The following is a 13,605-nucleotide window of genomic DNA, read 5'->3' as shown; positions in this document are numbered from 1 at the left end:
ACTAATACAACGCGCAAGACAAAGCACGTAACTGAATCGTCACCGAGTCAAATCAGCGCGTACAGCGCGTCGTAATTGCAGCCTCCGCGATCAACTTCAGAAACATTTTCAGAGCTAATTGCGGAGGCCACGCTCCGCTGTGCTGAGTACGGTGAACGCCACCTAGGTGGCGTTGGTAGTGCTTCTTGATGCCAGCGTCCCTTCGAATGCTGGCATCGAGGCGTCGTAGTGCTGAGACCACCGAAGCGTTCACTGTCGGTGCGCGTTAGTGTCATAATGCAGTACTTCTCTTTTCTGCTCGTAGGCGGCGGCACCGCCCCGAGCAAGAGCGCGGGTACACGGAGGAGTGTTAGATATATAAGGCGCGTCTGTGTAGCTCTCTGCAAATGCGTTTGTGGCGCAATGGGTTAAACGCTCGGCGATCTATCGTCGCGGACCGAGAGGTCGTGGGTTCGATTTCCAAATTTTGCATGTTTGTGGAACTTTTTCTTCTGGTTTCTTTCTTTGTATTATGTTCGTGTACATTGTAAGCTGACGTATTTCCGTGACGGAAATACGTCAGTGAAGTCTTGGTGGACCCCGGCATAAAACACTTTCGTGTTAAAATAAGGTCAAAGATGTTGGCGCCTTATACTTACAGAACTGTGACAAAGGAGCAGCCATAATTAAGTAGATTCCCTGACACATGTGGCGTAGAAGGAATGATCAAACATCTCCTCCGTGACGACTCGACATACGAAGATGAGAGGATTGCCCTTATGGGCAGCTGTAGGGCACTTAGATGACAGGTCTTACCCAGGCGAGAAGATCTTGGTACCGTGGACTTGTGCGTCTGCGATGTACAAAGCCGCAAAAGCGCTGATGCGTTTCTTGAAATGCACCAATCTCTATGACCGCTTGTGATAGCCTTAACGATGAATGGTTAAATGGGGCTGTACCAGTGCAAAGTGTGAACTTATTTGCTCCTTCCCATCTTTCAGCTCCCTTTCCCCGGTGCAGTGCAGCCAACGGGGCCTAGCCTGATTAACCTCCCTTCCTTTCGCTTATGACTTCTCTATCTGTACTTTAAGCGACCCTATTGAAACAATCTACAATGGTGAAGTACTTTATGACCGTTTTTATTCGTTCTCTATGAAAAAAAATCGTAAATAATTGAAGAAATTAAGACCCAACTTTCCTTAATAAATACCTCGTCGAGACCTAAGCGTCTGTAGATGTGAGCTCACAAATTAAAAATTTTTTATTCTTGCGTTCTTGCGATTTTGGCTCCAGATAAGTTCTGAAAAATTGCTTTAAAGTTGATCCATTATTTCCTTTCGAACACAGTGTGGTACTTCACTGATAGAAAACAGTTGGCTCTAGATTCATCACAATGTTGTAGAAATGTGTGACCTTTTTTTACGAGCCACAGAGTTTGGCAAAGCTCAGAGCAGCGTCACCGCCCAGATTTCATTTTTTGCTGCTTTTATGCCTTACTAAGCCCCCTCTTCACGGTAAACGGGGACATTTTGCCATTCACGAAGCATAATGTGGTAAAATTTCTTAATTTACTGTTTTCCTTTATTGTGTCTGTAAGAATAGAATGAGCCGCTTGATGTGAAAGTTAGTGAATTAAATTACGTGTCGCAACCAACATTTTCAGAATCTTGCTCTAGAAGTGTGTCCATTCGAGCTGTGCTGATAGACAGCCTGGTATTACAAGGTTACAGCATGAGGGCTTGTATCGAAATTGGAAGTTGAGGCAAGGAAGGACCTTTTGTAGATACTTCGTTACAATGAGAATAAAACGTGGGTAGGGTGCACGGAAACTCATACGGCCGCATTTCTCGCTAGCGTATTCTTAAACTAAAACTCCATGGCGAAAAAAGAGAGACAGAGGAAAAGCGAGATAAATACAAAGGAATGACGGGGCCGTTAACATGAGGATATCTTCGGTTGGCTACCCTGCACTGGAGAAGGTGAAAAACGTTAGAAAACGTTCGAGATAAATATGCCCAGAATGTACAATATAAAACTGTCTCTGTGGGAGCTGTCACCCTCTCTGTGAAGGCTCCGCATAGTTAGATGCAGTGTCAATGTCCCAATCAAACATACACGCGATGCACAGTGTCGCTCAGTTATACACACTTTGTCGCAAAATCCGTTATAGTTTACGTAACGCAACCGCGCATTTGTAGGGGGTCGCGCTGAGGTCAGTGTAGGCCAGTGTCCAAGCAGTGCTTTCTGCAAGCGGGTGCTTGTCCAGGTGCTCATAGCGTGAAGGAAACCAGCGCTGCTGCTTTTTTTTCTTTTCTTTTTTTGCTAAAAACGAAGGCACTCGCCAAGAACGTGCGCGATATTTTCGCTGCGCCAGCAAGAGTCGTTAAGTGGGCTGCTGGCCATTCCAACGATAAAGAAAGTACACGTTTCAAAATGCTACTTGAGGCGACATCAGGGCTGCATAGAAGGGTGCACGGGCGGCGCGTTCGCTTACGTCATTCGCACACTCCTCGATGCCAGAGCTTAGTGCCGGAGTCCTGTAGCAGGGAGTACGAATATAACGCCTTTCGGGGCCTCCGAGCCCTCGAGCCGTGCCCCGCTGACTCAATTGGTCGCGAGCGCGGGGCCTGTTCGCGTTACGCTGGCGGCGCACCAGCGTCAGAGCGGCTCAATGGAAGCGGCTTCCGTTTTGGGAGGCCCTTGAAGCGTGGTAGTGGCTGCCCGTTCACAGCCGCCGCCGCTGCACGCTTTTTCTTTTTTATCTCTCTCCTTTGTTTGCTTACTTTTACTGCTTGCCGGCGCCGCGCGTTTGGCGCCTCGTCGAGGCAGTTGCGAGCAGTGTGGAGGACGGCTATAGGACCGTCACCGCGAAGCGAGAGTCGCACGTCCTGTCGTCGTAAATATTCGCGCTACTCCCAGGAGTGATTGATACAAACGGCGCGACAAAGCAGGGCACAAGGTGAGGAAGGGAAACAGACGAGCGCTGTTCTCGTGTTGTGCGCAGTTTAGATCATCATTGGTATTATTATTTGATATGAAAACAAGCATGGAATGCGCAGATGGGGAAATAAGGAAAGAGCAGGCTGATAACTGCCACCGAGAGGGGCACCAAGCCTGCCTGTATTTTTTAGGAAGGAGGGGATGGAAAAGGAAGTTGAAGATAAGAAGAGGGAAAGAGGGAAACAGTGAGACAAGCCACAAAGACGAAAGTAAAGTAAGGCATTGACTGCGGAAGTAGGAACAGATAGTTTATATCAATGCAATCCAACCTAACAGATTCAGTTATTAACCCTATCATATTCCAGGAGTCAAAGTAACCGTTCCATGCCAACTGGTTTCGCGGCTCGCGGCTGTGCCCATGCGCACTGTTTTTGCGCGCGTTTGCTTATATTCTCGTCATTGGAAAACGCTGCTCAGGTGGTCATGGTCATGATGTTAGTTATCCACTTCTATATTTTCTTACATGTATGCGCCCTAGAAGACGCCGTGCTATTTCGTAGATACCATGTTTTTCTTCCGCAAACTTGACCTTTATTGATACGTGTCCAAGAGCATGCATTTCTTTCACTTCCAGTGCATTCTTAGGTAGCGTACGTCCTGGTAGACAAACCTTATATACAAGCAAGGCTCCAAAATTCACCGAATGCGACTTGGAGCTACGCCTAATCTTCTTGAGAAGCGCGCCACACGGGCTTGTCTCCGAACAACACTGCACAAGTGCTATATGAGATGGCTAATAGAAAAATTAATTGGTAGTGATTGACATTAAATCAGTCTTGCATCCTATAGCACAGTATACTCTCCGAGGAGTCACTCCTAGAGAATACGTCAGATTAAAGTGAGAGAATTGTTACTTTGCGTTAGCGACGATCTACAAGCAGTCTGTTACAAACTACTCGGTTGTGATGCGAGCCAAGCACTTCGGATGTGGCAGCAGCTGCGTAAAGGTAACAAACAGCCTTTAGAAGAAAGGAGAGCCTTCCTATGTGCCTCAAAAGATATCTCGTTTTTCTGAAAGTGAGCGAGTTAAATAGTGTAAATGGCAGGGTAAACAAACTTGACTTGACCTGGAGGCGCAGAACTTGAGCAGGCTTGCGGCATAAGCGCGTCTCCGTCGCTGAGATACCGCTCGCACCCAGCAACGTTATGTCTTTACGGCTGGTGTACATTTATTATAGCCTTTAGCATCTCGTTTCAACCCCATTCTGGCAGAGCACAGTAGATATTGTCAAATTTACCATCTCGTCGGCCATCTCGAGCCTTTTGCATCGCTGCACCGAATAACGGGCTTCCACCAGGCGGCCCGGGTCCATCTGCCTCGCGGTCGCGCAGGAAGGGTGTGGCTGGGCCTCGGCCCTCGCTGGCCTGCGGGCTATTTTCGGGAGCGGACGACCCGGGATGGGCAGCAAGAAAGCAAGAAGAGGGCCCAGACCCTGGAGCTGCCTGCCTAAAACTGATTCTCCTTCTCGCTCGCCCCCCTCCCCCCACTTTTTGGCTCCTGCTGCACCGCGGCCATGTAGACGTCGCGTAACCCTTTGCCTCTCCATCTGAGACAACTCTCTCTCTCTCCACCTCGTACAGAGGCGCGTGGTCTCTCGACATGCGTGCGGGAACAAGTGGCTGGCGTCCGCTTCCTCCATCTCTTTCTCCCATGGGACGCTGGCGCCATCCAGTCACTTCCGGGCCCCGCGTGGCCGCTTGTCCACTTCTACCCTGTGACAGGATAAATTTATATGACACGCTTCGCTTGTGAGGTTGCGTCTTTTTTACGTTGCATCTAACACAGGTTGTATTATACACCTTGCACAGCTGGTCTCGAGCGTGCACTTCCTCCCCCCCCCCCCCACCTCCCTCTGACCCCTCCCCCTTCTATGACTAAATTTGTCTCTCGTGCTGTCTCAGACACACACAAAAACGGGATGTTTTTCTCTTATTCAGGGAGTAACGAAAGTGACTTTTCTGATTACGATTTTTCTTTTTTAGAATGTTACGTGTTTCTTTCACTGAGTATGAATCACGACCGGCTCCATAAGACTCGCAAACTTCGAAGGTGTGAGCCCCTTGCAGTAACACACGTGTGGATGACTCCGAAGTTTTCCAGCCTTTTGGTTCTGCTAGCTGAAGATTTGGCTATTATCTCTGCAACTACCTGGGAGGTTTGATTCAGAATTATCGTCAGTGCCGCCGCGCACGCTTTCTTTTTTTTTCTTTTCTTTTTTTTGTATTCGATATGATTATATGTACACCGGTTACATTACGAGCGGATTTTCATTTGTGGAACAAGAATACGGCCTCGTGGAGGTAGTACGGACAATGTTCCGATCAAAAATTGGAGGACGCTTAAGCTTCGCCTTTAAGAGTAGAACGCGATAGCGTTATCGGGCCCCGTTCGCATCGCATTTTTCTTTATGAGTAGGCTTTACTGCAGCAGAGAACGTGGGAAAGCCAGCTTACAAAGACCAAGCTTACACCGATCCCCTTAAAGTCGGCTTCACTTTCAAACGGAAATGCATTACTAGGAAGACGTTTTTTTTTCCAGGGGCAATATAAGTCGTCTTGTTTTAAAATCTGAAGGCCCTAGGACCTTTTTTCATTATTTTATTAATTGTTTGCTATTGCTCCGACGCGCGCGCGTGTCCCATTTTGACCTGCCGAGGATGCGAGCACCATCTGGATAGGATTTTCCCAAGTAACCTACCCGAGCGCGCTGCTGTTGGTATGGTATAAATGCTGGAAAAGGGGTTTGTGTTTGAGTTTCCTCGTAACAGAATTATGTTTTCTCGTACATTCAAATTACAATCCGACGCCACCATGTCTGTAGGTTGTGGTTAAGTCGTACTTTACCATTTTGTGATGGATTTTACTGTTAGAAATTAAATTTTTGCGCTACGCGGAGGGCCTGCGCGGTTGGGGTGGTTCGGGATAATTTTTTCCGCCACGGACGCCGGCGCTTACGCCGACACCGACGCCAGATTTTCTGCGACACGGGGCCCTTAACGCGATAGCGTTAATACATGTCCTCACATTATGGTCAATCCGATGCGCTATCGTGATGTTCTTCGCTGCCTCTGCTAGAGGTTTCATCACCGCCACATTGTACATACGTGGGACCTTCATTTTCTTACAAGAAAAACACTTATTCACGCATCGCTGGAATGAGAAATTGTTGCCTACGTAAATAAACATTATCATCTTTAAAGAAATATGGCAGTCGTAAACCTTTCCCTTCATTCTTGCTTTCCAGTTGGCGCGAAATACGAATAAAACAGAAGCGTTTTTTTCCCTGTAATCTGCGTCCGCAAAAAAAAAAAGTATGTATGAAAATTTACTGTTCAAAACGCATAACTTAAAGCGAATCTAGTGCACTAAGCACCCTCATAGGCCAACTACCAGTAACACAATGGAGCAGTGGGAGGCAAAGCTCGCCCGCTCCGACCTGGCAAGACCAAAGTCCTTAATTAGCCAAGTCAGGCAGGCGGCGGAGGCCAGATGGGGCCCTGGACTGAGAGGCTCCGACCACCCCTCCTTAAAATCTTTTCCATTGCAATAAAGTTTCTATGCTATTCTGCTCCTTAAACTTTCTCCATTAGGCCAAGAAATAAAATCGCGGAACGCAGTCGTGTGTTCGCGAAAGTGCACGTAAAATAGCTGCAACTTAAATTATAATAAAACTATATGTTTCTAAGCGGTAGTACGTATAGTACATGCCGCTAAATATATGCGCAAGAGCCTTGCAGGTTCAGTCTTCGGTGGGTGCGTTAAATAAAACAATCGCGAACGTTCTAAACAGGCTTCGTACAGCGCGCGCCAGAGCATAATGGCCGCTTTAATTAACACCATTATTTGTTACTCGATTTTGGCCTCTGGAAGCCCTGGAATTCGGAAATGTCGACAGCATCACGTTAGACTATACGTCCAGGAACTTCACGATGACAAAGAAATTGGTCGGTTCGCGTCACTGACTGGCAGAGAACGCGAAAACGCGTGAACATGGTGGCGAAGAATCCAGCGAGATACAAGCCGGGAAATGTCTCCGATGCGTCGCTCTCAACACGAGACCTGACACCACTTTCGCGTGTACTTGCTTTCGACACCAAGTTGGACGACCATGTTGGACGTTCTGCACTAAACTAGCGACAGAGTGCAACTGAGCACGAATGCGGCAACGAAGCCCTAACATTTAGGAAGAATGTGAAATGTCATAAAAGGTAACATACTTCGTTGTTTTTTTTCTTTCACCTTTTCCGGTGGTTACAAACAAAGCGCGCGTGCTAACTGCTGCTCTATATCGCCACCGTATAGGCGGTGCCGATATTTTTAAAATTACCGTTTTGTTTGACTTTCTGTGTCACCGGTTGGAATATGCGCGCGTGCATATCGTGTCCTTCTAGGGCTGTACGAATATTCGAACGGTCGAGCCTATTCATTAATAAGTGCCTCGGGCGACCAGTCGCGCGGCGATCCTGCGTGTATTCGCGGTCTTTTCTCACGCTCGCAAAAACACTCTTATAATAATAATAATAATAATAATAATAATAATAATAATAATAATAATAATAATAATAATAATAATAATAATAATAATACTTCATTAGCAGAATTTCACTGGCATCAATACATGATAGGCCTGCCAAAGCCGCATTAGGCTTGAAGGGCAGAGCCGACAGGCAGCGTTTACAAAACTGCTATATTGCAGACACAACAGAATATGCAAAAACATTCTTTGGCAGGAATAGCAAGTAAAGGAAAAATAAAGGAAGAACCCCAGCAGCAACAAGGACGGAAATAAAAGACAAACGTAAATTAGAAGGAAATGTAGTGTAAGGTGGCACCGCAATACAAAGCAACGAAATGGCGATTATGTTGTTATACAATATTGAAAAACCGCCCCGAGAACTAGTAATAACATCTGAAAACGAAAAAGAGCACATGATAGGAAAATACATATGACGCCAGTAGGGTACAGGATGCCCAAATAATAAAATTAAAAAAAAAAACTAGTTACTGTCTTCACAGGATATTCTTACACTTCGGCACCTGTCTGATGCAGTCGCCGAACCATATGTCGTCCTCTTAAGGCGTTCATGTCAGGTAGTTATCTATAATTATAGTGAACCTGCAAGGGAAGGCCGAGGGCTAAAATATAAAGACTAATGCGACGAATAATTTGCTTTAGTTTGTATTTTGTTTTCACGCGAAAAGCACTTGCTGGTAGTTGATTGAGACAGGACGGTATGAAGTAATTACGAGTGCGTTGACCGTATCTGGTAGAGCAGCGGATCACCCGAAAGCGATCGTTAGGACGAAGACAACGCGCAGGAACATATTCGACCTTATACTTATTTCACCAAAAATGCCTCAGGATAGCCGTTTCTTTGAGAAGGGCGTTAAAATTTGAGCACCTTAATGCCTTGAAAAGGTCAATGCCTGAAGGTAATCCTAAATCGTAGCTAATTATTTTCAGAATAGATCGAAGGATAGAGTTTATTCTGTTTTTCCGTCGAATCGCGCAGCGACCTAAAACCGTAATACTATAACCCAGTGCTTGTAGAATCATTTTACGAACTGATAAAGGCATGTAATATCTAAAGTTGTGTAAGGTACCTGAAACTGCACGAAGCCTTCAGCAAACGTAAGCTAGGTGGGAATTGCAGGCGAAGTCAGGCACTGTCAATTAAGACACCCAGGTATTTAACAGATGAAACGAATGGGACGGGTGTACCAGTACAAGGCAGAACAAGATGAAGGGTGCGCCAGTAATGGAAGGTTTAAACTAACTTTCTTCAAGGGATTGTGGAAACAAATAAGCTGTGTTTTGGAGACATTCACTTTTATCACATTTTTACAGAACCAGTTCATAGCGCTATTCGTTGACTCTTGTAAAAGGGAGATAGCATCTGAAAAACGAGAATGTAGCACCTATTGAGCAACAGAAAGCTCTGCCGGGATTTTCCAATGTTGCTCTACAATTTTCTCATTGACATTTTTCAACTAATTATAATATTTGAGAAGTCGACTAATTAATTGATCCCAATTATGTAATTAGGCGGAATGCTAAAAATAATCTGAGTATCTCCAAGCGACGGCAAATGACATTACCTGGGTTCTGTCCAGCTAGGTGGCATTTGAATATTTTTTACGTTTGGGTCATGACAGTTGGGACACTGTGTATCTATATATGCATGCCTCCGATCGCTCCCATAAAGAATAATCTCATATTTTTTATTCGAACAGAACGGTTCTTACATGGGAATTGATATGTTACTACGGGATTATTGTGCTTTTGAGTTACCAACGCTTCATGACGTACAGTGTTGGGGGGCATATTGATCCCTTTTAGTAGTATTGGCTCGTGCTCCTTTATCTCTGTTTGTGCCGCCCTCTTATTGGCGCTCTTTCTGTTATTTCTTTCAACAGCAGCAGCGGGCGGCAAAGGTCCGGCCGACTGGTCCGGCGGCGGTGGCGGTGGCGGCGTGGTCGCCGGCCACACAGTGCGCAGGCCCGTGCCCAGGAGGCAACACTCGCTGCCGGAGACGCAGGAGCAGCAGCTGCAACGCTCCATCTTGGAGCTACAGGTGACGAGCGCCTATACTATGCTCTATACTCTACCCGAGTTACGTAGTGATATCGATAGTGGCGTTGTCATGGATATATGTTGCGCGTTTTGCTCGAGCATGATCTGAAGCGTAATGCTCCAATACGACGACGGACAGAAGCCGTGGCAAGATGGGTTAGATTAGTAAAATTGAGGCTGAAAGGATCATTGAGGAAGGTGATAGGTGCGCGAGTGTGGCATCAACCTCATTATCGCGCAATGAACTGCTTTGCCTGAATGAGAATGCGCACTGATGAACTGTGATAGCTCTCCTTGTAGTGGCGGTTTTTTTTCTGATTAAACATTGTTGGAAGTAGGCGCCCTGTGTGTGTGTTTCTGGCTTTGTCCGCCGTCGTCGTATTAGCGCCTTGCACTTCAGAGTGTATCTCACAGGGGGCGCTATTATCGACTCGATGAGCGCTGTGTAAACGTGCCTTGACTCTGTAAACCGCGAAGCTGAGACAAACAAGCTTTGTATGCCTGCTTTCTTGCCTCGTATCTCCTACGTCAGTGTAAATGGCTAAGTTAGAAAGTACGAAACAAAAAAAGAGGGAAGAGAGATGCCTAAGGAATATATCCGGTGCTCCTAACACGGCAAGAACGTCGCGCTCTTGGATATGTTCCGCTTCTTCTTCTCAGCGATCTTGCGTCACGTGGTGTCATTCTCTGATGCTGCGTGGGCTGCTTGGCACATCGTGGAAGCAGCCGACTACGCGCGACAGCTAGAGTGATGCAATGCAGTAGCTGAAAGGTTTCGCGTGTCTCTAACGTAAGACGAGCGGCGGTGCACTCGGTGCGGCCGCTTTGCATCGCTGACAGCGGCGCAATGCGAAGCGTCGACGTAGCCGACTCGACGTCCGGTATCTGGCGCGCTTCCAGCAACTGCAGTGCCGAACACGTCCGCTAGCTGTACATGGAGCGTTACGCGGTTATGCGATTGACCGATCAGCCTCGAGGCTTAACAGCCAGTAACGCTTTGATTCCTGTTAATTCGCTTACTGCAAACAGAAGGTACGAGACACTGATAGTTCGATACGCCTATTAACACCCCCCGCGATCCTCAGAGCAAGACACTTCAGGTGGCGGTCACGTGCTGTCCTGGAACTGCAAGCGGTGATACGTATCGCGCACGTCTCGGCCCGCTTCATTTCGACCATCAGCGCCATTTCTATATCCGGCGTTCTCTCGAAGCTCATTTCATTTCCCGGTCCGCTTCTTTCGAGCTTTAGAGAGAAGCTTGTTTCCACCGACGGACATGGCGATAGATCTATAGTTTCACACGGGGTGACCATTGTGGTGAATAAACTGTGAGCTACGCAAGTAAAAACCAGTGTAGCGGAGTTACCACTCCAGAATCGGAATGACTCCGGAATCATTCGACATTTTCGCGACCCCAGAATGAAATGACGACAACGCTTGGAGGAATGGAATGGGAATGGAATCGAGCGCCTTTTGCCCGGAAGGGAATGAAATTACGTCTTTTCCGAAAATAGAGCGTTTTTTTTTCGTCTACGCGCTGTTTTTGTCATAATATGCCGAAGAGCCAACTAGCCCACGTTCAAACATGAGTAAGTCAGATCCACGAATTTAACCATAAAGCAGTATTTTTAAAATGGCTTGGCTGATTAAAAGTACGGTACATTATAAGCAACGCACCTACTACAATTCTGCCCATATAGACTGAGTTGCTCCGAAGTTTGTCTCGATTCTTCGCGTAACCGCGGCTCTATGCCGTTGGTATCCGTTGTGCGGAACTACGGCGGCGGCACTCTCCCCCCCTTACACCTTGTGCTTTTCCCCTCGGCAGCGCCTAATTGCCCCGATAGCCTGCTATACCATGCAAATACTATAGGTAGCGGGAGAACTGTCCCTATGGGAATTAGTGTGGTGGTTGTACTGCACGAGAGATGTCACCAAGCTACGATCCCTCGACCTTGGTAACGTGTTTTGCGTATTTTTACAGTTCTTAACGCGTCTTATGACATCAGCTTTATGGTGCGTTCATCGGTAACTCGATAAAACTATCAAGATGCCTTTCCTACGTTGAGGAATTACAGGAATTGAATTGAACTGCCCGGCCATTCCCGGAGTGGGAATGGGCTAAGTTTTTTCATCCCGAGGAATTGAAAGGAATGGAATTGCGGCAAGTTCTAATTCCCCGGAATGGAATTGGAATGGAATGGGGGCGCCCATTCCGCAACACTGGTAAAAATGTCACAGTCTCGGCGAAAGAAACCACCTAGCACGGCCGCCTGGATCGGCGCGCGCGGCGGGGTTGCTACGGCCGTCCCATTCGACGCGCGCCCCATTGAAAACATGTAATTGAGGAAGTTGGCCCGCGCGCCGTGAGGCGGCGCTGTGCTCCCACCCCTCTGCTGACGGCGTCGCGGCCGTGGAGATGCTTGGAGAGATGCGCATTTGACATCGTCCAAGTGGTGAAGATAGGTTGATTGTTGGCCTAAAGTGGCCTGACAGTTGCAAGAAACGGCACGAAAATCAAGGCACGTGGTGATAGATTCTTAAGCCGGCTTTACACAGCGAGGGTGTTTCTTTGTAGCATAATACGATAGAGATGCAGCTAACGCATAGGCTGGGTGTTTACGCGACTTAGTGTGGCGCATTGTACGCGCCTTGAGACGTATTCTGGCGAGTGAGTTGCCGCTGTGCCGAAGCGCTTCCCCTGACTACGCTCGTCATTCTTTTCTTGTGCTCGCTGTTCCCTTCAAAAAGAAACGTATTTCATCATCGTGGTCACTGTATGGCTACGTTCTCGGGTCGAGCGCTGTGTTAACAGAAGTATTCATATACAGAAATCACGGTGGTAATAATAATTTTGCAGTACATTTTCTCCAGCCTGATGTACCGGCCGAATTAATTATTCGGGACCCTTGCATGCGCGTCGCATTTACATTATGAAGTTCCCACGATACATCAGTGGTGCTGAAGCGGCTTTTCCTTCAAGCCTCGAACTGCTATATGTTACTGGGAAGTGTTGCTGCTGAAGGCCCTGTGTAACTAGCATATATGCTTTCATATGCATTTCACATTGTTGTACCACATTGAATTGAGGCAAGTGATTTGTTTTTATAATCTCGCCTGAAATTCTGCGTGTAATTTACTGTATTTTTCAAAAACATGCCGTACTGCTGCGTGCCGTGCTGCAAGTCGAGCACCAAGAAGAAGCTTGGTCTAAGTTTTCACGCATTTCCAGTGGAGGAAACTGGAGCAGTGGAGCTTTAATTTGTCCTCACTTAGAGAGCTGCCCTCTGTTTGCTTGCCAGGCAAACGAAAAGCATGCATCAGCGATTTCTTCATGAATTGCAAGCAAATTTATAAAGCCCTACTCTCAAATATTGGCGCAGTCGTTACGGACAAAGCGGCTTACCGCAAAAAACTAATGAGTAAGCCACTGAGCCGAAAAGTTATCCGCGTTTGAAGGAGTACTGCGAGTGCACAAGCGCTGTGTGTTGTGCTATCGTAAATAAATTGTAGGTATTGTGAATGTGTTATGCTGGTAGTTTCGCCATGAATACAAACATGGCATTGAATTATTTACTGATGGCTCAGAATTGCTGAAAAATGTCTGTCCGTGGCTGTCGACTCAGGTAAGCAGCTTGATACTTCGTGCAGGAAGACGCGCGATGAGTTCGCTTACTTAACACGCTTATTTAACACAATAAACAGCACATTCGCATGTACAGATGCAAGACTGCCGCGACTTCAGCTCTCCATTTAAAAGCACCGAGTCATATCTCTCGCTTTCCAAGGCGTATTTTGACAGTCAATTGGTCAAGCTGGGGAAAATGCAAGTCATAAACAAAAGTTTGCGGGCTGCGGATTCGCGAAAAAAAAAAAAAATCTTGGTTGCCTCGACAGTCAGCTGGCATTCCACCTAGCAGATAGAGCTCGAATGCCTTCTCTCGCTTGTAGGCTTTCCATTGGCATGCTGCGCTTGAGCGCGCGGAAATAATTTCCCCCCAAAACTTTGGCTTACGAGTGTAGGCGTTTCGGGCAGCATCATCCTGACAGAG

At 47.0% G+C, this 13,605-nt stretch overlaps 1 protein-coding gene across 11 annotated transcripts in view; it reads left to right on the top strand.

Moving 5' to 3' along the window:
* The window catches only part of LOC119441640 (coiled-coil domain-containing protein AGAP005037-like), a 320,692-nt gene that overhangs the window by 65,448 nt on the left and 241,639 nt on the right, over nt 1-13,605 (top strand). For 10 of the 11 annotated variants that reach the window (XM_049661483.1, XM_049661479.1, XM_049661480.1 and 7 more), the window contains one exon: nt 9,397-9,554. In XM_049661483.1, the coding sequence (XP_049517440.1) occupies nt 9,397-9,554 (158 nt within the window). The remainder of the gene's footprint in view (nt 1-9,396; nt 9,555-13,605) is intronic. The other variant, XM_049661485.1, reaches the window with a different exon arrangement.

The sequence above is a fragment of the Dermacentor silvarum genome, chromosome 2 (assembly GCF_013339745.2).
Source record: "Dermacentor silvarum isolate Dsil-2018 chromosome 2, BIME_Dsil_1.4, whole genome shotgun sequence".
In the NCBI taxonomy this organism is placed as follows: Eukaryota; Metazoa; Arthropoda; class Arachnida; order Ixodida; family Ixodidae; genus Dermacentor; species Dermacentor silvarum.
This window is presented reverse-complemented; position numbering and strand designations above follow the sequence as displayed.